The sequence below is a fragment of the Enhydra lutris genome, unplaced genomic scaffold, assembly GCF_002288905.1.
Source record: "Enhydra lutris kenyoni isolate GAN:26980312 unplaced genomic scaffold, ASM228890v2 scaffoldscaffold77, whole genome shotgun sequence".
Taxonomy (NCBI): Eukaryota; Metazoa; Chordata; class Mammalia; order Carnivora; family Mustelidae; genus Enhydra; species Enhydra lutris.
This window is the reverse complement of record NW_019154161.1, coordinates 423,439-448,439: the sequence shown is the minus strand read 5'-3', so window position 1 is coordinate 448,439 and position 25,001 is coordinate 423,439. Positions and strand designations below refer to the sequence as shown.

Below are 25,001 nucleotides of genomic sequence, written 5' to 3'. Positions count from 1 at the left end.
CAGAAACAAAGGAGTAAATTTTCTTTGGTTGAAGATATGATCTTTTCATATTTTTGAGTATAGTTGACACACAATGTTACATTAGCTTCAAGTGTACAATGTAGTGATTCAGTATCTCTATACATTATGCTATGCTCACCACAAGTGTATATCTATATCTTTTATTCCCATGATTTGTTCATTCCATAGCTGGAAGCCTGTATGTCCCACAGTCCATCCCTCCACCTTCATTCCCTTTGGCAACCATCAATTTGTTTACTGTACTTATATGGCTGATTCTCCTTTTCATTTGTTTGCTTACTCAGATCCCACGTATAAGTAAAACCATATGCTATGATCATACATATAAAAAATTCTAAAGACACCACAAAAACACTGTTCAAATTAACCAAAAAATTTAGCAAAGTTGAGGATATAATCTCAACAAACAAAAATCAGTTGTATTTCCATAGACTACTAGCAAAATATCTGAAAGAGGTAAATTAACCTCATATACAATATCATGAAAAAGAGTAAAATTCTTAGGAATAAATGTAACCCAGGAGGTGAAGTATCTGTACACTGAAAAGGAGAAGGCTGGCGAAAAAAAACTAGACAAGGTACAAATAAGAAGAAATCAATTCGATGTTAATGGACCAGAATTAATACTGTTAAAATGTCCATATTATGTGGAGCACTTGGGTGGTTCAGTTGGTTAGGTACCCAACTCTTGGTTTCAGCTTTGGGTCACGATCTTGGGGTCATGAGATCAAGCCTCTTGTCGGACCTCACATTCAGTGGAGAGTCTGCTTGAGATTCTTTCCATCTGGCCCTCCCCCATACACACTCTTTCTCTCTCCCTAAAATAAATAAATCTTAAAAAAAAAAAAAGTCCAAAGCAATTTGTAGGTTCAGTGCAATCCCTATCAAAATTGCAATGGCATTTTGCATAGGAAAAAAAAAATACACACAAACACACACGCATGAACACCAGTTGCCAAAGCAACCTTGGGAATGAAGAAAAAAGATGGAGGCATTACACTTTCTGATTTCAAATTCTACTACAAAGCTGTGAATTAACACAGTATGGTACTGGCATCAAAACAGGAACATAGACAAATGGAACAGAATGAAGAAACAGAAGTAAGCACTTGCGTATACTAATATTTGATAGGGAATCAAGAATACTCAATGAAGAAAGAACAGTGTCTTCAATAAATGATTCTTCTCAGAACCACACTGGCTAACCACATGCAGAAAAATGAAATTGGAACCCTATCCTACACCATTAACAAAAATTAACTCAAAATATATTAAAGATGTAAACATAAGACCTGGAACTATAAAGCTACTGGAAGAAAATACAGGAATAAAGCTCCTTTACATTGGTTGTGGCAATGATTTTTTACATATGAATACAAAAGCAGAAGCGACTAAAGCAAAAATAATAATAAGCATAACTACATCAAACTAAAAAGCTTCTACACAGTGAAAGAAACAACAAAATGAAAAGGTGACATATGGAATGGAAGAAAATATTAGTAAAACACATCAGCAAAGGCATTATTATCCAAAATATATGAGCAACACATACAACTCAATAGCATCAACCAAACAATTTGGCTAAAAATGGTCAGAGGAACTGAATAAACACGTTCCAAAGCAGAAATATGAATTGCCAACATACATATATGAAAATGGTATATGAAAAAATGTTCAACAATACAAATCAAAAATGCAAATGAGGGACAACTGGCTTGTTCAGTTGGTAGAGCATGCAACTTGATCTTGGGATCATGAGTTTGGACCTTGTGCTGGATGTATAACTTAAATTTTTTTTTTAAAGATGCAGATGAAAACCACAGTGAGATATCACTTCATGCATGATAGATGGTTACTTTCAAAAAGTCAAGAGATTACAAGTGTGGAGGAGGTTGGGGAGAAAATGGAAATGTGCACTGATAGCAAGAACACAAATTGGTGCAGCCACTGTGGAAAATAATATGGAGACTTTCTAAAGCATAAAAATAGAATTACCATAGGATTCCCCAATGCTACTTCTGAGTATATTTCCAGTGAAAATAATATCAAGATTTCAAAGAGATCTCTGCACCCATGTGTATGTTGCGGCACTATTTACAATAGCCAAGACAAGGAAACAATCTAAGTATCTATCTATGCATGAATGGTTAAAGAAGATTTAGAATACACATAGATAGAGAACATTATTCTGCCATGAGTAAGAAAGACACCCTGTCATTTGCAACAACATGGATGGAAATTGAGGGCATTATTCTAAATGAAATAACTTGAGAAACATACATATTATGTGATGTCACTTATACATGGAATATTAAAAAAAAAACAAATTCACAGAAATAGATTTATTGACATTGGCTAAATCACACTACCTCAGTGTTTTCAGGACTGCGCTGAGACCCAAATTAGTTAATATATGTAAGACAGGGTTGCAGTGATGACACAGACAAGACCATCATGGCATGTGCCTTGAATTTAGGGTTTTGGATTGGCCTACCCATACAGAATTTGAGTGGACCCTTCTCTGATCTTAGTGGACCAGGATCAGTCCTCAGACTTAAAGCTGGAAAGGGAAGAAAACCAACCCAGCCCACAATTAATCCCACATAGAGATCTGGATAGTCACTCCCAGCATCCAGGTTAACCAGAGTACTTGTATACCACCTGTCTGTATCCATATGGTTCTACACTCTTACTGGAGAAGACAACAATAAATGTGCCCCTAGGCTCTCAAAGTATAATCTCTTGAACAGCATGAGTAGCATTACCCTGGGCTCTAAAAAAGGAGAATTTCTGGCATAATCCCAGAAGGGGTCCAGAAATCATGTATTTAAAAACCCTCTCTGGGGCTGTTGCAGGCTCAGTTTGAGAACAACAGCTCTAAGTCGGAATTCATCCCTAAATTAGCATTAGATAAATTACACTGGGAACAAATCTTAACACATGCATCCTTGTTGTGTTATGACACAAAATTCCAAAAACATCTTAAGTAGGCTCCATACCCAGCATGGAGCCCAACATAGGACTTGAACTCATGAACTGGAGATCAAGACCTGAGCTGAGATCAAGAGTCAAACACTTAACTGACTGAGCCACTGAGATGTCCCCAAAACATGTTTTATAATCTAAACTATTCTGACTCATAAAAGACTAACTACAAACAACAAATCCTCTAGTACAAAAAGGGAAAGAGACTTCCATCTTCTCCCCTTTTTTGAAAAAAAAAAAAAAAGAAAGAAAGAAAGAAAATGTGTAATTTAAGATTTCTATCCCTGCTCATTTGGGATGTATGTAAATAATTTTTAAAAAGTTGAATAAGCAGGACTGGGGATGGTATCCAGGTCACCACTGCCTTCTCTGTCCATGCCCACTTGCACAGCTTGGGTTGTTCTCCTTTTCTCCTTCTCTGAACAGCTCTGCACTGACCCTCATGTGCAGAAAACAGCAGACACCTCTCTCCCATTTAACTTCCTATATTTCTTCCCACCACCAGCCATAGAAATAAATTCCTTAGGGGAATTGAGGGAAAATCCTTTGGGGGACTTTCCACACAGGACTCCTGGGCACTGATGGGGCTATGTTTGTAGGAAGTTAAAAGTGTTTGTGCATGTTTCATTGCAGAATGAATGGCTCCTGAACTCATCTCTTCCTGCAGACATAGTGAATCTACTGCTACACATGGAGCAACTCTCTCCAGAGAGAATTCCAGAAACTAGTCAAATAAACGAGAAAATACTCACATTAAAATGGGGTCTGGCATGCCCTCCACTATGTAGAGACACTTAGAACAAAGAAGGTAGCTCAGACAATCACAAAAAATTTGAAAAAAAAAAAAAAAAAAAGCTTTTGTTCTTATGCAAAAAGAACAAAAATACCCCAGACATTTGAGGGACAATCAAGAGCTTCAGTAGAGCTGAACAACATTTGAGGGACAATCAAGAGCTTCAGTGGAGCTGAACAATAAAGATAATTCTCCTGGGGTGCCTGGGTGGCTCAGTTGGTTAAGTGACTGCCTTCAGCTCAGGTCATGATCCCAGGGTCCTGGGATCCAACCCCACATCGGGCTCCCTGCTCGGTGAGGAGCCTGCTTCTCCCTCTCCCCCTACTGCTCTGCCTGCTTGTGCTCTCTCACTCTGTCAAATAAATAAATAAAATCTTTTTAAAAATTATTCTCCTGAGACCACTCCATTAAGACTGGGAGGGTAGCTGTTTTATCTAATGCACAGACAATAACACAGAGAGGCAAGGAAAATGAAAAGACAGAGAAGGACATGACTACAAAGGACATGACAAAAACCGCAAAACAAACTATAATGAAATAGAGATTCCAAATAATGTTCATAAATATGTTCACCAAGCTAGGGAAAACAATACCTGAACTAAGTGAGAATTTGTTTTTTTTTTTAAGATTTTATTTATTCATTTGAGCGAGAGAGACAGAGACAAAGAGAGCCCAAGCAGGGGGAGGGGCAGATGGAGAGGGAGAAGCAGACTCCCTACTGAGCTGGGAGCCCAACGTGGGGCTTGAGGCTTGCTTTGAGGACCCGGAGATCACGACCTGAGCCAAAGGCACCTAGGTGCTTAATCATCTGAGCCACCCAGGCACCCCTAAGTGAGAATTTCAACAACAGATAGAAAATGAACAGAAGTTCCAAGCAAAAATCACAGAGATAAAGAATACAATAGCTAATAGGAAAAGTTTAATGGAGGGGTCCTAATAGACTAGAACAAACAGAAGAAAGGATCAATGAATTTGAAGGCAGGGCAGAAGAATTCAACCACTCAGAGAAGCAAAAAGGGAAAAGCATGAAACAGTGAAGCTAGCTTAAGGAATTCATGGAATACCATCAAATGGACCAATATATGCACTATAGGCATCCAAGATGGGGGAAAAAATGGATACGAAGATTTCTCAAAGAAATAATGGCTGAAAACATACTTAATCTGGGGAAAGAAATAGACATCCATTTCAAAAGTCTGGAGAGGTTCCAAGAAGATGAATCCAAATAGACCCACATTGATACTATAATTGTCAAAATTAAGGAAAAGGAGAACAAGAGAAATGCAGCTTGCTACATACAAGGAAACCCCCATAAGACTATTAGATTTTCAACAGAAATTTCACAGGCCAGAAGTAGACAGCATGGTATAATCAAACTGCTGAACCAACAAACAAAACTGCAAACCAAGAATCTCCTACCTGGAAAAATTGTCCTTCCAAATTGAAGGAAACATAATGAGTTTTCCATACAAGAAGAAACTGAAGGAGCTCATGAGTACTAAACTTGCCTTAAAGAAATATTAAAGGCACTTCAAATTGAAACAAAAGGATGTTAGTACAGTAAAACTCACTGTTATAAATCTCACTGTTAAAGGTATATATATTGCTAAATTCAGAAGACTCTAAAATGTTGGTAAACTCTAATGCTATGTTAAACTCTAGCATAAAAGATAAAAGACAGGGGCACCTGGGTGGCTCAGTGGGTTAAAGCCTCTGCCTTCAGCTGGGGTCATGATTCCAGAGTCCTGGGATTGAGCCTCGCATCAGGCTCCCTGCTCAGCAGAGAGCCTGCTTCCTCCTCTCTCTCTGCCTGCCTCTCTGCCTACTTATGATCTCTGTCAAATAAATAAATAAAATCTTTAAAAAAAAAGATGAAAGACAAATGTATTTCTGTAACTAGAAGTATACTACTTTGTAAATTGATACACAAGGTAAAAAGATGTAAATTGTGACATCAAAAACAAAATGTAGGGGTGCCTGGGTGGCTCAGTGGGTTAAGCCTCTGCCTTCAGCTCAGGTAATAATCTCAGGGTCCTGGGATCGAGCCCCACATCGGGCTCTCTGCTCAGCAGGGAGCCTGCTTCCCCCTATCCTCTGCTTGCTTCTCTATCTACTTGTGATCTCTGTCAAATAAATAAATAAAATCTTAAAAAAAAATGTAGGGGGAACAGAAAGCAAAGTTTTAGTATGCATTCAAAGTTTTTATCAGCTTGAAATAGATTGTTATATTAATATAAGATGTTTTAGCTTACTATAGACTGCCATATAGCTAATATAGACTGCAGAAAATGTTATATAAACTGAATGGTAACAACAAATCAGTAAACAGTCATAGGGTCACCTGGGTGACTCAGTGGGTTAAGCCTCTGCCTTCAGCTTAGGTCATGATCCCAAGGTCCTGGGACTGAGCCCTGAATTGGGCTCTCTGCTCAGCAGGGAGCCTGCTTCACCCTCTCTTTCTGCCTGCCTCTCTGCCTACTCGTGATCACTCGCTCTCTGTCAAATAAATAAATATCTTTAAAAAAATCACTTAAAAAAAAGTCATAGACATGCAAAAATAAAGAGTAAGGAATCCAAGTATAGCACTAAAGAAAACCAGCAAAACATGCAAGACAGAGAAGAAAAGATTAGAGAAAAACTAAAACAACCAGAAAACTAGTAACAAGATGGCAGTAAAAAACATCTCTGTCAATAATTACTTTGAATCTAAATGGAGTAAATGCTCTAATCAAAAGACATAGTGTGGGGCGCCTGGGTGGCTCAGTGGGTTGAGCCGCTGCCTTCAGCTCAGGTCATGATCTCAGGGTCCTGAGATCAAGTCCCGCATCGGGCTCTCTGCTCAACGGGGAGCCTGCTTCCCTCTCTCTCTCTCTCTCTCTACCTGCTTCTCTGCCTATTTGTGATCTCTCTCTGTCAAATAAATAAATAAATAAAATATTAAAAAAAAAAGACATAGTGTGACATAGTGCATTAAAAAAAAAAAGACCCATCTATATGCTGTCTACACAGATTCATTTCAGACCTAAAGACACCTGCAGATTGAAAGTGAAGGGATGGAGAAACATTTTTAATGCAAATGGATGTCAAAACTGGAGTAGCAATCTTATATTGGAAAAACTAGATGTTAAAGCAAAGTCTGCGAAAAGTGACAAAGAAGGACACTATATAATAACAACGGGGATAATCCAACAAAAAGATAAAACAATTGTAAATACTTGTGCACCAGTATGGGCACATGCAGATACATAAAACAGTTAATAACAAACATAAAAGGACTATTCAGTAGTCGTACAATCATAGTAGAGGATTTTAATACCTCATTAACATCGACAGACAGATCATCCAAACAGAAAATCAACGAACAGTGGTTTTGAATGACACATTGGACTAGATGGATTTGACAGATATATTCTAATTCCATCTTAAGGCAGCAGAATACATACTCTCTTCAAGTACATACAGAATATTCTCCAGAATAGAGGACATATTAGGCCACAAAACAAGCTCAACAAATTAAAAAAGACTGAAATCATACCATGCATCTTTTCTAACCTCAGTGCTTTGAAACTCGAAGTCAAGAGCAAGAAAAAAATCTAGGAATACCACAAATACATAAATACATAGAGGTTAAATAACAAGCGACTAAACAATGAATGGTTCAACCAAGAAATCAAAGAAGAAATTAAAAAGTACATGGAAACAAATTACATTGAAAACACAATGGTCCCAAATCTTTGGGATGCAGCAAAAAGGGTTCTAAGAGGGAAGTTTATCACAATACAAGCCAACTTCAACACGCAAGAAGTATGTCAGACAACCCAAACTTACCTATAGGACATGGAATAAGAAAAACAAAACCCAAAAAGCAGAAGAAAGGAAAAAATAAAGATTAGAGCAGAGGTGAATAATAACTTAAAAACAAAACAAAACAAAAATCAGGGTGCCTGGGAGGCTCAGTGGGTTAAAGCCTCTGCCTTTGGCGCAGGTCATGATCCCAGGGTCCTGGGATCAAGCCCCATATCGGGCTCTCTGCTCAGTGGAAAGCCTGCTTCCCCCTCTCTCTCTGCCTGCCTCTGCCTGCTTGTGATCTCTGTCTGTCAAATAAATAAATAAATAAATAAACAAATAAATAAATAAATAATCTTTTTTAAAAAATCAAACAGATCAATGAAACCAGGTGCTGGTTGTTTGAAAAGAGCAACAAAACTGATAAACTTCTAGATAGACTCACCAGAGAGAGAAATTGAGAGAAATCAAACAAAATCACAAATAAGAGAAATAACAACCAATGCTACAGGAATACAAACAATTTTAAGAGAGTATTATGAAAAACTATATGCCAACAAATTAGATAACCTAGAAAAAATGGATCAATTCCTAGAAACATACAACCTACTAAAATTGAAGCCTGAAGACATAGAAAATTTACAGACCAATTACCATAAAGGAGAATGAATCAGTCATTAAAAACAAAAAAAAGGGCGATGGTGGGGGCTCCTGGTTGGCTCAGTGGGTTAAGCCTCTGCCTTCGGCTCAGGTCATGGTCTCAGGGTCCTGGGGATCAAGCCCGGAATCAGGCTCTCTGCTCAGCAGGCAGCCTGCTTCCCTCGCCCCTACCCTGCCTCTCTGCCTACTTGTGATCGCTCACTCTCTGTCAAATAAATAAAATCTTTAAAAAAATAAAAAAACAAAGAGCAAACAAACAAAAGAAACCTCCCAACTAGCAAAAGTCCAAGACTAGATGGCTCCATGAATGAATTCTACCAAACACAGAAAGAAGAGTTAATATCTATTCTCAGACTATTCCAAAAAATAGAAAAGGAAGGAAAATTTTCTTCATTCTATCAGGCCAGCATTAGCCTGATACCAAATCAGAACACCACAGAGAAAGAGAACCATAGGCCAACATCCCTGATGAACATAGACGTAAAAATCCTCAACAAAATATTAGCAAACCAAATCCAACAATACATTAAAAAATCATTTACCATCATCTAGGGGGAATTTATTTCTGGGTCACAAGGGTGCTCAATACGCAAATCAATCAACGTGATATATCATATCAATAAGAGAAAGGATTAAAGCCATATGATAATTTCAATAGACACAGAAAAAGCATATGAGAAAGTAGAACATCCATTCATGATAAAAGACCTCAATAACATAAGCTTAGAGGGAACATACTTCAATATAATAAAGGCTATATATGAAAAACCCACAATGAACATCACACTCAGTGGGGGAAAACTGAGAGCTTTTCCCACACTTTAATTCGACATAGTACCTGAAGTCCTAGCCACAAAAATTAGACAAGAAAAAGGATATAAAAGACATCCCAGTTGGTAAGGAAGAAGTAAAACTTTCATTATTTGCAGATGGTGCTGTATTTCAAAAACCCTAAGACTCCATGGGAAAAAAAAAAAACAAAAAACTGTGAGATCTGCTAAATGAATTCCGTATAGTCAGAGGATACAAAATCAATGTGCAAAAATCTATTGCATTTCTATACACTAATAATGAAGCAGCTGAAAGAGAACCTAAGGAAAGTATCGCATTTAAAATTGCACCCAAGGGGCGCCTGGGTGGCTCAGTGGGTTAAAGCCTCTGCCTTCGGCTCGGGTCATGATCCCAGGATCCTGGGATTGAGCCCCGCATTGGGCTCTCTGCTCAGCGGGGAGCCTGCTTCCTCCTCTCTCTCTGCCTGCCTCTCTGCCTACTTGAGATCTCTGTCAAACAAACAAACAAACAAACAAATAAATAAATAAAATCTTTAAAAATAAAATAAAATAAAATTGCACCCAAGGGGAGTCTGGGTGTCTCAGTCAGTTAGGCATCTGCCTTTGGCTCAGGTCATGATCCTGGGGTCCTGCAATCAAGACCCACATTGGGATCCCTGCTCAGTGGGGAGCCTGCTTCTTCCTCTCCCTCTGCCTACAGCTCCCCCTGCTTGTGCTCTCTCTCTGTCAAATAAATAAATAAAAATTTAAAAAAAATTTTTTTAATTGCACCAAAGTATAAGATCCCTAGGAATAAACATAACCAAAGAGATGAAACTCTGAAAACTGTAAAACATTGATTAAAAAAACAAGAACATGGGGCACCTGGGTGTCTCAGTGGGTTAAAGCTTTTGTCTTCGACTCGGGTCGTGATCTCGGGGTCCTGGGATCGAGCCCCGCATCGGGCTCTCTGCTCAGCGGGGAGCCTGCCTCCTCCTCTCTCTCTGCCTGCCTCTCTGCCTACTTGTGATCTCTGTCTGTCAAATAAATAAATAAAATCTTAAAAAAAAAAAAAAACTAAAGAGGACACAAAGAAATGAAAAGATACTCCATGCGCATGGATTGGAAGAACAAATATTGTTAAATGTCTATACTATCCAAAGCAATCTATACATTTAATACAATCCCTATCAAAATACCAGCAGCAGGGGTACCTGTGTGGCTCAGTCATTAAGCATCTGCCTTCAGCTCAGGTCATGATCCCAGGGTCCTGGGATCGAGCCCCACATTGGGCTCCCTGCTCAGCAGGAAGCCTGCTTCTCCCTCTCTCACTGTGTCTCTGTCAAATGGATGAACAAAATCTTAAAAAAAATAATAAATACCAAAGCATTTTTCACAGAACCAGACCAAGTAATTCTAAAATTTGGAACCACCAAAGACCCTAAGTAGCTAAAGCAATTTTGAAAAATAAAAGCGATGCTGGATGGAGGTATCACAATTCCAGAGTTCAAGTCCTATTACGAAGCTATAGTAATCAAAACGTTTTGGTACTGGCACAAAAACAGACATATAGATCAATGGAACGGATCAGAAAACCATGCAATGAATGCAGAACTGTATGATCAATTAATCTTTGACAAAGCAGGAAAGAATATCCAATGGGAAAAAGAGTCTCTTCAACAAATGGTGTTGGAAAAACTGATCATGGACATGTAAAAAAATGTAAGTGGACCACTTTCTTATACTATACACCAAAACAATCTCAAAATGGATTAAAGACCTCAACGTGAGACCTGATACCATAAATTTCCTAGAAGAGAACACAGGCAGCAATATCTCTGACTTCTACCTTAGCAACATTTTTCTACATATGTTTCTTGAACCAAGGGAAATAAAAGCTAAAATGAACTATTAGGACTTTATCAAAAGAAAAAAACTTCTGCACAGCAATGGAAACTATCAGCAAAACTAATAGGTAACCTATGGAATGGGGGACAATATTTGCAAATGACATTATCTGATAAAGGGTTAGTATCCAAAATATAAAAGGAATTCTAGGGAGCGCCTGGGTGGCTCAGTGGGTTAAAGCCTCTGCCTTCCGCTCGGGTCATGATCCCAGGGTCCTGGGATCGAGCCCCGCATCGGGCTCTCTGCTCGGCGGGGAGCCTGCTTCCTCCTCTCTCTCTGCCTGTCTTGCTGCCTACCTGTGATCTCTATCTGTCAAATAAATAAATAAAATCTTTAAAAAAAAAAAAAAAAAAAGGAATTCTAGAACTCAGTGCCCAAAAAACAAGCCACTTAAAAAATGGGGAGAAAACATGAATAGACATCTCTCCAAAGACATCCAAATGGCCAACATACACATGCAAAGATGTTTTACATCACTCATCATCAGGGACACACAAATCAAAACTACCATGAGATAGCACCTCACATTGCTCAGAATGGCTAAAATAAAAAAAACGTAAGAAAACAATGAGTGCCGGGACGCCTGGGTGGCTCAGTGGGTTAAGCCGCTGCCTTCGGCTCAGGTCATGATCCCAGCGTCCTGGAATCGAGTCCCACATCGGGCTCCTTGCTCAGCAGGGAGCCTGCTTCTCCCTCTGCCTCTGCCTGCTGCTCTATCTGCTTGTGCTCACTCTCGCACTCTCGCGCTCTCTCTCTCTGACAAATAAATAAATAAAATCTTTAAAAAAAAATAAAACAATGAGTGCCTCTGCTTTCGGCTCAAGTCATGATCTCAGGGTCCTGGGATTAAGCCCCGCATTGGGCTCTCTGCTCAGTGGGGAGCCTGCCTTCCCCCAACCTGCCTGCCTTTCTGCCTACTTGTGATCTCTGTCAAATAAATAAATAAAATCTTTTAAAAAAAGATTTTTAAAAAAAGAAAGAAACCGTAAGTGCTGGTGAGAATGTGGAGAAAAGGAAACTTTTGGCATTACTGGTGGGAACTGAGTCACTATGAAAATCAGTATGGGGGCACCTCAAAAGGTCAAAAATGGAATTACCTTATGATCCAACAATTGCACTACTAGGTATTTACCCAAAGAAAACGTAAATACTAATTCAAAGGGATACATGCATCCTGATGTTTTTAGCAGCATTTTCTACAATAACCAAATTGTGCAAACAGCCCAAGTGATGAAGGGATAGAGAAGATGTGGTAAATATATTCAATGGATATATATTAAGTGATATACATTAGCGAAAGACAAATACCATATGATTTCACTCATATGTGGGATTTAAGAAACAAAATAGATGAGCAAGTAGAAAAAGAGAGAGGCAAACCAAGAAATAGACTCAACTACAGAGAACAAACTGATGGTTAACGGACTGGAGGTGGGTGGGTGGGGTAATGGGTAAAATAAGTGATAGGGATTAAGGAGTATACTCGTCCTGATGAGCAGTGGGTGTTGTATGGAAGTGTTGAATCATTATATTGCATACCTGAAACTAGTATAACACTCAATGGAACACCTGGGTTCAGTTGGTTGAGGGTCTTCCTTTGGCTCAGGTCATGATCCCAGGGTCCTAGGTTTGAGCCCCGTGTCAGGCTTCCTGCTCAGCAGGGGAGTCTGCCTCTTCCTCTACCTCTGTCTCTCCCCCTGCTTGCTCTCTCTCTCTTTCACTATGGTCTCTCTCTCAAATAAATCTTTTTTAAAAAATATTTTAAAGGATACTACAAGAAAATCTTTTTTAAAAAAGATTTTTTTTTAAAGATTTTATTTATTTATTTGACACAGAGAGAGAGAGCAAGCAAGCACAAGCAGGAGGGGTGGCAGGCAGAGGGAGAGGGAGAAGCAGGCTCCCTGCCAAGCAGAGAGCCCAATGTAGGACTCTATCCCAGGACCCCGGGATCATGACCTGAGCTGAAGGCAGATGATTAACCAACTAAGCCACCCAGGAGCCCTCAAATAAAATCTTTTAAAAAAATAATATAGGGGCGCCTGGGTGGCTCAGTGGGTTAAAGCCTCTGCCTTCGGCTCAGGTCATGATCCCAGGGTTCTGGGATCGAGCCCCACATCGGGCTCTCTGCTCAGCGGGGAGCCTGCTTCCTCCAATCTCTCTCTCTGCCTGCCTCTCTGCCTACTTGTAATCTCTGTCTGTCACATAAATAAATAAAAATCTTAAAAAAAAAATAATATAACCCTCTATGTTAACTATACTGGAATTAAAATTTTAAAAAGCAAATGCAGGGGCGCCTGGGTGGCTCAGTGGGTTGGGCCGCTGCCTTCGGCTCAGGTCGTGATCTCGGGGTCCTGGGATCGAGTCCCGCATCGGGCTCTCTGCTTGGCAGGGGGCCTGCTTCCCTCCCTCTCTCTGCTTGCCTCTCTGTCTACTTGTGATCTCTCTCTGTCAAATAAATAAATAAAATAAAATAAAAAAAATAAAAAGCAAATGCATGGTATAAAAAAGAATAAGATATTTTACTTAAGCTATAAGATAATCACAAAGCAAAAACCTATTTTAGATACATAAAAGATAAATAAAAAGGATTATAACCCTAACCTCTAACCCTAACCCAATGGATAGATCATCTAGATGGAAAAATCAATAAAGAAACATTGGACTTAAACTACACGTTGAGAAGATGGACTTAGAACATCCCAACCAACAGCAGCAGAAAACATGTTCTTGTCACATGAGCACGGGATACTTTCTCTATAGATCACAAAACAAGTCTCAAGAAATTTAAGAAGATTGGAGTCCTACAAAGCATGTTTTTTCACCATCATGGCATGAAACTAGAAATCAATTGCAGAAGAAAACTAGAAAATTCATAAATTTTTTTAAAAGATTTTACTTATTTATTTGACAGGCAGAGAACACAAGTAGGCAGACTGGCAGGCAGAGAGAGAGGGGGAAACACGTTCACTACCGAGCAGAGAGCCCAACCCAGGGCTCGATCACAGGACGCTGAGATCATGACTTGGGGTCAAGACCGAGGCTTAACCCACTGAGCCACCCAGGTGCCCCTAGAAAATTCATAAATTGGTGGGAATTAAACAAACATGCCACTGAACAATCAACAGGTCAAAGAAGGGGTGCCTGGGTAGCTCAGTTGGTTAAGTGTCCAACTTCTGGTTTCAGCTCAGGTTAGGATCTCAGGGTCATGGGATCAAGCCCCACGTCAGGCTCTGCACTGAACACAGCGTCTGCTTGGGATTCTTTCTCTCCTGCTCTCTCTACCCCTCCCCTGCCTGCATGCGTGCACTCTCTCTCTCTCAAATAAGTAAATAAATTTTTTAAAAAGTAGGTAGCAAAGGGGTGCCTGGGTGGCTCAGTTGGTTAAGCAACTGCCTTTGGATCAGGTCATGATCCCGGAGTCCCAGGATCAAGTCCCATGTCGGGCTCCCAGCTCCATGGGGAGTCTGCTTCTCCCTCTGAACTTCTTCCCTCTCATGTTCTTACTCTCTCTTTCAAATAAATAAAGAAAATCTTTTTTAAAAATAGGTAAAAAATTTTCAAAAAAAAAATAGCCTGAGACAAATGAAAATGGAAACAAAAAATGCCAAAACTTATGGGATATAACAAAAGAACTATCATAGCAACAAATGTCTACATTAAGAAAAAAGAAAGATCTCAAACAATTTAACTTTATACTTCAAGGAACTAGAAAAAGAACAAACTGAGCCCAAAGATAGTATAAGGAAAAAAAAAAATAACAAAGATCAGAGCAAGAGGAAATGAAATAGACATTAAAAAGACAATAGAAAAGAAAACCTGGGGGTTTTTTTTGTTTGTTTTGTTTTTTTTGTTTTTAAGAACTAAGTTGATATAACTTAAGCTAGCCTAACCAGAGGGGGGATGGGAGGGAGAGAGAACTTAAATAAAATTTGAAATGGAAGAGGAAACATTACAACTGATAGCACTCAAATGATCAAAAGAGACTACTATGGACAATTATGTCAAAAAACTGGAGAATCTATAAGAAATAGATAAATTCCAAAAACCCTATAACCTACCAAGGCTGAATCATGAAGAACAAAAGACAAATCTATGAGACTTTTAAGATTTTATTTATTTATTTGACAGACAGAGACCACAAGCAAGCAGAGAGGCAGAGAGAGAGAGGGAGAAGCAGGCTCCCTGCTGAGCAGAGAGCCCAATGTGGGGCTTGATCCCAGGACCCTGAGATCATGACCTGAGCCGAAGGCAGAGGCTTAACCCACTAATCCACCCAGGCACCCCACAAAAGAAAAATCTAAATGGACTAGTTACTAATAAAACTATTGAAAGAGTAATCAAAAACCTCTCAACAAATGAAAAGCCCAAAGGACTAGATGGCTCATTAGTAAATTCAATCAAACATTTAGAGAATACCAACTCTTTTCCAACTCTTCCAAAATATCACAGAGGACAGAACACTTTCAAACTCATTTTTCAGGGCCAGCATTACCCTGATGCCAAAACAAGACAAGGATACTACAAGAAAATAAAATTACATAGCTGATACACATAGCTACAAAAAAATATTTAACAGGGGCGCCTGGGTGGCTCAGTGGGTTAAGCCTCTGGTTAAGGAACCAGGTCATGATCTCAGGCTCCTGGGATCGAGCCCTGCACCTGGCTCTCTGCTCAGTGGGGAGCCTGCTTCCCCCTCTCTCTCTGTCTGCCTCTCTGCCTACTTGTGATCTCTCTGTGTCTAATAAATAAATAAAATTTTTAAAAATATTTAACAAAATATTAGCATGTCAAATTCAACAGGGCATTAAAAGGAGCATGCAACATGATCAAGTGGGATTTATTTCCAGGATGCAAGGATGGTTCAATATCCATAAATCAGCCAGTGTGATAGACCTCATTAATACGAAGGATGAAAATCATATCACCTCAATAGATACAGGGAAAAGCCTCTGACAGTTTTCAACATCTATTCATGATAAAAACTCGGAACAAGGGGCGCCTGTGTGGCTCAGTGGGTTAAGCTGCTGCCTTCGGCTAGGGTCATGATCTCAGGGTCCTGGGATCGAGTCACTCATCGGGCTCTCTGCTCAGTGGGGAGCCTGCTTCCCTCTCTCTCTCTGCCTGCCTCTCTGTCTACTTGTGATCTCTGTCTGTCAAATAAATAAAATCTTAAAAAAAAAACAACTCAGAACTTGGTTTAGAGAGAATGTACCTCAATATAATAAAGGCCATCTATGACAAGACCACTGCTAACGTACTACTCAATGGTGAAAAGCTGAAAGTCATTCCATCTAAGATTAAGAACAAAACAAGGATGCCCACTCTTGCCCCTTTCAGTCAAATTACTGGAAGTTTTGGGGCACCTGGGTGGCTCAGTAGGTTAAAGCCTCTGACTTTGGCTCAGGTCATGATCCCAGGATCCTGAGATCGAGCCCCACATCGCATCGGGCTCTCTGCTCAGCTGGGAGCCTGCTTCCCTTCCTTTCTCTCTGCCTGCCTCTATGCCTACTTGTGATCTCTGTCAAATAAATAAATAAAATCTTTTAAAAAATTATTGGAAGTTTTAGCCAGAAAAATTATGTAAAGAAAAGAAATTAAAAGTAGACATATTGGAAAGGAAGAAGTAAAGTTGTCTCTACTTATAGATGGCATGATATCATATATAGAAAACCCTAAATACTCACTCTGTTAGATTGTTATAAAAAAAAAAACAAGAGATGACAAACGTTGGCAAGGATGTGGAGAAAATAGAACACTTGTACACAGCTGATGGGAATGTAAATTGGTACAGCCACTGTGGAAAACAGTATGAAGGCCCCTCCAAGATTTAAAATACATCAGGCAATCCTACTTCTGGATATATATATATAAAGAAAAGGGAATCACTATATTTAAGAAATATCTGCACACCACTATGTTCATTGCATCTACAGTACCAAAACATGGGTACAACCTAAGTGTCCATTGTAAGACAAGTCAATAAAGAAAATGGGGTATATAGAGTATATAATGACTATAGTTAACAGTACTGTATTGCATAATTGAGAACTGCAAAGAGAATATATCTTAATTAAAAAGTTCTCATCACAGGAAAAAATATTATGTGAGGTAATGGATGTTAGCTAAATGTATTGTGGTAAACATTTCTAAATATACATATAAATAATTCCATTGTACACCTTAACTAATATCTTACATGTCAATTATATATCAATAAAACTGTAAAAAATTAAATAAAAAGATTAGTATTTGCTTAGGTGTGGTGATAGAAAGAGTATGGAGGGGCGCCTGGTGGCTCGGTGAGTTAAACCTCTGCCTTTGGCTCAGGTCATGATCTCAGGGTCCTGGGATTGAGCCCCGCATCGGGCTCTCTGCTCAGCAGGGAGCCTGCTTCCTCCCTCTCTGCCTACTTGTGATCTTTCTGTCAAATAAGTTAAAAAAAAAAAAGAGTATGGGGATTCATTAGCAGGTGATACAATGTTCTGAAACTTACTAGGGTTTGGTTGGACAAACAGGTGAATATATTAAAAAGCTATGAATTACACACTTAAATAGGTAAATTGTATGGCATGTAAATTATATTCCAATAAAGCTTTAAAAAAGAGTTTATTTATTTTTCAGAGAATACGAGAGCACAAGCAGGGGTTGCAGCCGAGGGAGAGGGAAAAACAGGCTCTCTCTTGAACAGGGAGCCCGATGTGGGGCCCATACCAGGACCCTGAGATCATGACCTAAGCCAAAGGTAGATACTTGACCAACTGAGCCACTCAGGCACCCCTAAAGCGGTTTTATTTTTAAAGTATTTTATTTATGTATTTGAGAAAGAGAGAGAGAGAGAGCGCACACATGACCGAACGAGGTGGGGGCGGGGGTAGGGGAGGGGCCATGGAAGATTGAGAAGCAGAACGCTGGGACCATGACCTGAGCTGAAGGCAGCTACTTAACAAACTGAATCACCCAGGTGCCTCTCCAATAAAGCTGTTTTTAAGAAAACAAACAAACAAAAACCCTTTGTTTTTTGGACTCAGTATTGTGATAAATATCAAAGACAGCATCAATTCAAGGATTCCTTAAAGCATCCATCAAATTGTTACATACATAGACATTTGAACTAGTGATTACAGTTCACATTCTATACTCCATGGAAATCAACATACACAAAGCTGTTTGAAACAAATATAGCATTCTTCATATGAGAGAAACCTTAAACAATGTACATGTGATTAATAAGCAAATGATTACATGACCATTTTAAGTATATACTAATTCTGTTTTTACTACTAATAAAACATCTCTATAACATATCACATAAATATTGAGAAAAGCTGCACATTATCTAAAACACAATATGAACATAAAATGACATTCCAACTTCCTTTTTTTTTTTTTTTTTAAAGAATTTATTTATTTGACAGACAGAGAGCAAGCCCACAAGCAGGGGAGAGCAGCCCAACAAGCCGAGAGAAGCTGACTCCCCGCTGAGCAGGGAGCCCAATGCGATGTGGGGCTCCATCCCAGGACCCTGGGTTCATGACCTGAGCCAAAGGCAGACACTTAACCAACTGAGCCAAGCAGGTGCCTTGACATGCAAACATTTAATTTAGTATCAATACATATATTTATAAGAGATTTAAAATTATACAGCCAGGGACAAATGTGAATGCATGTTTCTGTAGAGAGGGATTTATATCGGCTACATACAAGTGAAGGAGATATAACTTACATCTTGTTCAGAAGTCTTTAAGATATTTACCCAAAAAAGAAATGTTACATTGGTAACAAATATTGGAATCACACTTGAAACTGTCTGATCAAAAAGCCAAACATCTATTCAATTTTTTCAGTTGAATTGTAAGCATTTTTTCCTTCTTTCTTTCCCCTTTTTTTTTTTAGGGAGAGAGAGTGCAAAAGGGGCGGGGGAGGGGAAAGGGGAAAGGCACAGAGAGAGGAAGAGAGAGAATCTCAAGCAGGTTTCATACTCAGTGCAGAGCCAGATGCAATCTTGATCTCCGCACCCTGAGATCATGACCTGAGCTGAAATCAAGAGTCAGACATCTAATCGACCGAGCCACCCAGGAACCAGTTTCTCAATATATAACTAGACTTCAGTTCAATGGATGAGGCATGGATTATTTCACAGACCTCTAATTTTTGGATATTTAGGTTGATTTTGTTTTTTAAAAATTCTTTTTTTAAAAAGATTTCATTTATTCATTTGAGACAAAGAGATACAAAGAGAGAGAGCATGAGCAAGGGGAGGGACAGAGGGAGAAGGAGAAGCAGACTCCCTGCTGAACTGGGAGCCCAACATGGGGTTCGATCCCAGGATCTGGAGATCATGACCTGAGCCAAAAGCAGATGCTTAACCATTTGAGCCACCCAGGTACCCCCCAAATTTAATTCTTTTTTTTTTTTTAAAGATTTTATTTATTTATTTGACAGAGAGAGAGATCACGAGTAGGCAGAGAGGTAGGCAGAGAGAGAGAGGAGGAAGCAGGCTCCCTGCTGAGCAGAGAGCCCCCATGCGGGGCTCGATCCCAGGACCCTGGGATCATGACCCGAGCCGAAGGCAGAGGCCTAACCCACTGAGCCACCCAGGCGCCCCCCAAATTTAATTATTTAAAAATTGTTATATGATTTTTTTTTTTAAGATTTTATTTGACAGTTGGAGATCACAAGTAGGCAGAGAGGCAGGCAGAGAGAGAGAGAGGAGGAAGCAGGCTCCCTGCTGAGCAGAGAGCCCCCATGCGGGGCTCGATCCCAGGACCCTGGGACCATGACCTGATCCAAAGGCAGAGGCCTTAACCCACTGAGCCACCCAGGCGCCCCTGTTATAAGATTTTAAGGACAGTGTTGAATATAACGGATTTCAGGTTATGGAATGATTTATTCTATTCCCTATAACACCTCTATTTTATATTCAGTAATGCTCTTGTTCATCCTCTAATGAGCTTTTTAAATTCTGGCAGACCTAATTCCCCTTTAGTACACTGCATTTTTCAGGACTTTGCACTTTCTTGAGGCCCACTAACCCCATCTGGATTACATGTACAGTTTCTTGAATCCCGGTCTACACAGAGTAGCCCAAATAGCCAGTGCTCACTAAGCACTACAGGCTCTTTGTTTTTGTTTTTTTTTTGGGGGGGGAGGGGATCAGATTATTTTTATTATTATTTTTTATTATGTTATGCTAGTCACCATATAGTACATCATTAGTTTTTTGTTTTGTTTTGTTTTTGTTTTTTTAAGATTTTATTTGACGGAGAGAAAGGGAACACAAGCAGGGGTAGTGGGGAGAGGGACAAGCAAGCTTCTCGCTGAGCAGCGGCTCCATCCCAGGACCCTGGGATCATGACCTGAGCCGAAAACAGATGCTCAACTGACTGAGCCACCAGGTGCCCCAGGGACATTAAAACAACATTGAAACTGGACTTCACGGCAGATGCAAAGACTGATGTTTTTAGTGATGGTCACAGATGAGGGTAATTTTTAAAACCACCCAGGTGATTCCCAGAGAAACCAAGACTGAAAAGCATGTATTTATATACTGCTTCTCAACCTATAATATGCACGCTAGTCACTTGGAGATTTTGATAAAACAAGTTATAAGGGTTCATAATTAGAAATTATGATTCAGGGGGGCCTGAGTGGCTCAGGTGGTTGAACATCTGGCTCTTGATTTCAGTTCAGGTCATAATCTCAGGTTCCTAAGCATCCAGTTCCACGCTCACCAGAGACTCTGCTTCTCTCCCTCCCTCTGCCACTCCCCTTTCCCTCCCTCACCCCCACTTACGTGTTCTCTTTCTTGCTCTCTCTCGCTCTCTTTCAAATAAATAAATCTTTACGTCCCTCCCAAAAAAAGAAAAATTCTGATTCAGAATCCAGGGTGGGGCCCATGAATTTATATTTTCTCCTGTTGCAATTTTGAAACCAATTTATTTTCAGCTCTACCGAACTATGAACAGAAAAATCGGATACATGTAAGCTATACAAATGATTTTTTTTAAAGATTTTATTTATTTGACAGAGAGAGAGATAACAACTAGGCAGAGAGGCAGGCAGAGAGAAAGGGGGAAGCAGGCTCCCTGCTGAGCAGAGAGCCCCATGCGGGGCTTGATCCCAGGACCCTGAGACCATGACCTGAGCCGAAGGCAGAGGCTTAACACACTGAGTCACTTAGGCGCCCCCAAATGATTTTTTTTGTATATGTACACACTATGATAGGATTACCACACCAAGCTAATTATCATATCCATCACTGCAAAAAGATGTCAATTTTTTTTTTTTTTTTTTGTGCTGGGGGAGATGAGGGGAAATGGGAAATGTTTGTCAAGCGTACAAACATTCATAAGTTATGGAGATCTAATGTACAGCACGGTGACTATACTTAGTAATGCACTGCATACTTAAATTTATTAAGGGAGTAGATCTAATGAACTTGTACACATCCTCAGATGGTTCTGGTGCTGGACCCTTCAGACCCCACTTTTAGTTGCTATGATTTAGTAAGAGAAGGCAGAGAAAGCTAGAACCTCTTTCACCAACTCTCATATTGCAATACAAATATTATTTGTTCCCAGTATAGACTTCCCCGAGAGATCACGTTTTCAGTTGTCTCTTTGTAACCTGGGAGGGGACTAGAGACAATAGTAGTCTTTGAACAAGGCTGTTTTGGGGAAATAACATTCAATCATTTATTAAATAAATGTCTCTAGGAACAAACTGGTGATTGCGAGCATGGAACAGAGTGGGGAGTTACAAAATGGGTGAAGGGAGTAGGACGCGCAGTCTTCCAGTTACAGAATGAAAAAGTTGTGAAGATGAAAGGTACAGCACAGGGAATCGAGGCAATGATATCATAATAGTGTTGTAGGATGATAGATAATAGTTACACTTGTGCTGAGCATAAGATAACATATAGACTTGTACAATCACTATGTTGTACGACTGAAACTAACGTAACATTGTGTGTCATCTAAATTTCAGAAGAATCGATGTTTCTAGAACACCTACTATGTACTCACATGCACGGTAGGGGGCATACAGCATGGGGCCCTGTGCTAGGAACTTCACATTGTGTGAGCCAATTCTGAAAATACCCTGGGAGTTGATTACATCTTTCCCAGGGGCTTCTAGATGCTGGGCCTTGTAATTCTAGGAACAAAGATTCTCTGTGTCTCTTTGCTTGTATTACTGAGCCTAAGAATAATCCTGCATGAGAGCACAACTAAGTAAGAAGAGAGGGATAGAGAAAGGCCTTTATAAGAAGAGAAAAAGAGAGAATAGAGATCTTGACAGATTTGGATAGATTATTCACTTGCATTCATGTATTTTGTTTGCTTTCACCATGAAAGACAATCACTACACTCCCCAGAAATAGGAGGTGGGATGCTGTATGTTACTCTTGAAGCACAGGTTTTAACCCAAAAGATAGAAATTGGCTCACCAAATTAAAGTCTTCTGAGTCTGGGTGTCAGGAAATAGTGAGTACCAGCTCTGGACCAGCAGGACAGGGGCTACCCTGAACTCTGGGGTTCTTGGAATTGTTCCAGAAAGACAGAGTAGTGGATGGGAGTGGGAGAGGAGCCAAGGAGGTGCCACTGCCTGGTCTCAGAGTTTTTCTAGAGGAAACTTGATCTGACAGTTTTCTGTTAAGCCCTGCAGACTTGGGCTGTCTCTATTATAACCAAATATCACCAAAAATGGGAAGTACCTACAACACTCACCTGTGGTGTGACATCCAAAGAGGGTTATACAATTGTGTGTATCTCAGTGTGACACATCCTTGGAACTGGATTCTGAAGAGAACAGAAATTCACACTACAGGGCATCCTGAGACGCATTCCACAAAATCATGTCATACCAGATGAAAATTTTAAAAAATGGAGACAACTGTTCCAGGGGAAAGAAACTAGAGACAAAAGGGTCAAGATAACTAATGCAATCCTTGTAATATGCTTGAATCCTGGAGATGAAAACTTGGAGAAAGCCATGATTGCATCACTGGAGGAAATGTGTATATGGACTCTCTACCAGATGAATATAAAATAACAGTGATGGGACACCTGGGTGGCTCAGTTCGTTAAGTGTCTGCCTTTGGCCCTGGTCATGATCTCAACGTCCTGGGATTGAGTCCCACATTGGCTTCCCCTCTCTGGGCTCCCCTGCTTGTGCACACTCACTCGGCCTCCCTGATAAATCTTTAAACAAAAATAATAGCAGTAGTGTACAAAGTGTAACAAGTATACTGTGGTTATGTAGGACAACGATCTTGTTAGGGAATAAATATTCTGATACTGAAAGGGGCAACGTGTCAGGATACCTGCCTGTTACCGGGAAGCTGAGGAACAGAAGCCTCACCGAATGGATTGGGGAAGCCAGAAAGGGGCGCTGCCGTGCCCTACTGCTCTGATCGCAGACATCAACAGGAAGGGGCCTTTCTGCTGGATTTCCCCAGCAGGATGAAGAGAGGTATTCTCCTTGCCTGGCAACACTAGAGCCAATGAGAAGCCACTACACTTCAAAACCCATTTTACTCCGTGGGCTTTTTTTAATGGCAGCCCTTCCAAACTAGAAAAGGGTGTTCCCGTGCTTTGTACTCCAGGCAAGCTATTGTTTTTGCCATAGCTTGCTTGTCCCTAGTTGCAATTCTCTGCTATTCCCAAATAAACCCATTTTTGCTGGCAAAATAACTTTTAATTTTAAGGTTGTTGGGCTGGCAGAAAGGGCTACTTAAGATGGCGAAAGTTCCCGCCACAAGACCTGAGCTCGGACAGGAGAACAAAGGCCCAAGCAGGAATCTGAGACCCTCGCCCCGGGCTCCTATGGACCAATGGGACCCTGACAAGCGGGAATCTGAGACCCCGCTCCGGGCCCTGGTGGACCAATGGGACCCCGATGAGCAGGCGAAATATCCGAATAAGGGAAACTTGCCAAAAGACCCCTGAGCTCCCCTCGAGACCCCTTAAAAGCCCCCTCCTCCCTGCCTTAGGGGCGACTTCCCCCACTCTGCTCCCAGAGTTGCGGAACCTTGCCCGAGAGTGCCTTCCTCCCTTCGCAATTTTCCTGTCTCTCCTCCTGAGCCCTGAAGTTGCACCAGAGAGTGCCTTTAATAAATCTTGTCTTGCACCCACTTTGCTTGGTGTTGTGCTTATTTCGCTGGAAAAACTTTACAAAGGTCAACATTATTCTCACGTGAAATCACAAAACCACACAGAGAGGAAGAAGATGTGGTTATGTGGCAAAACTTAGCTTGCATAGATGAAGGGGATGCAGTGGTCTTTCATGCTATTGAATTACTTCCAGTTATCCCCTTTTCTACCATGACTCTGCATTTTTTTTCAAGCTCTTTGTATCCACAATCCCCCAACCCCTTAACTTCTTTGCATATGTTGCAAAGAAGTATGCATTCTTTGCAAACATTAGACCCACAATAGATTTTATTGTCTGTGACCTTCAACCTCATTCTTTGTCTGCACTCTCCCCTTGCACCCTCTCTCCTGACACCCCCATGCTCCCTGCATCTCATTTATCCCTATGCTCTCCTTCCTGTGTCTTACTCTGTACATTCTTACACTTACACTGTTCCACAAATACTCCAGCTTTCCCGCCAGGCACCTCTCCTGAGGAGACAATGGTCACTGCACCTCTTTAAATGGTGCACTTGCACACACGTTCCTGGTGGGATTGAGGGTTAGGAAAGTACAAAAGGTGCAAAAGGTCCCATTTTTCAATAATCCCGAGTTCCAGAAGCATTAGTATTCTTCCACATATGAACATGCTATCATAATACACATGATTGTGGTTGTAGCATGGGATTATGTGAATGGGACTGTGATCATAGGAGCGTTGTGCTGTTGTGTGAATGACTCAAGATGAGGTTGTAATAAATGTGTAGATGATTGTGCTCGTGATAGCTTATGGTTGGAAGTAGAAATGTGTACATGGCAGTGTTTGTACGCGTGCATGTCTGAGTTTGCCTCTGTGCATAATGTGTGGATGTGTGGTTTCTCCATCATCATAGCTCTAATTCCTCACTTAGAAATGGAGGATAATTAGATAGTGGGCCAGAATCAAAG

General features: G+C 40.3%; 1 protein-coding gene across 1 annotated transcript in view; it reads right to left on the bottom strand.

The window, feature by feature from the left end:
• Nucleotides 1–25,001, bottom strand: part of LOC111160768 (zinc finger protein 729-like) — a 411,473-nt gene that overhangs the window by 225,723 nt on the left and 160,749 nt on the right. The window contains 1 exon segment of the mRNA XM_022524112.1: nucleotides 7,340–7,366. Within this exon segment, the coding sequence (XP_022379820.1) occupies nucleotides 7,340–7,366 (27 nt within the window).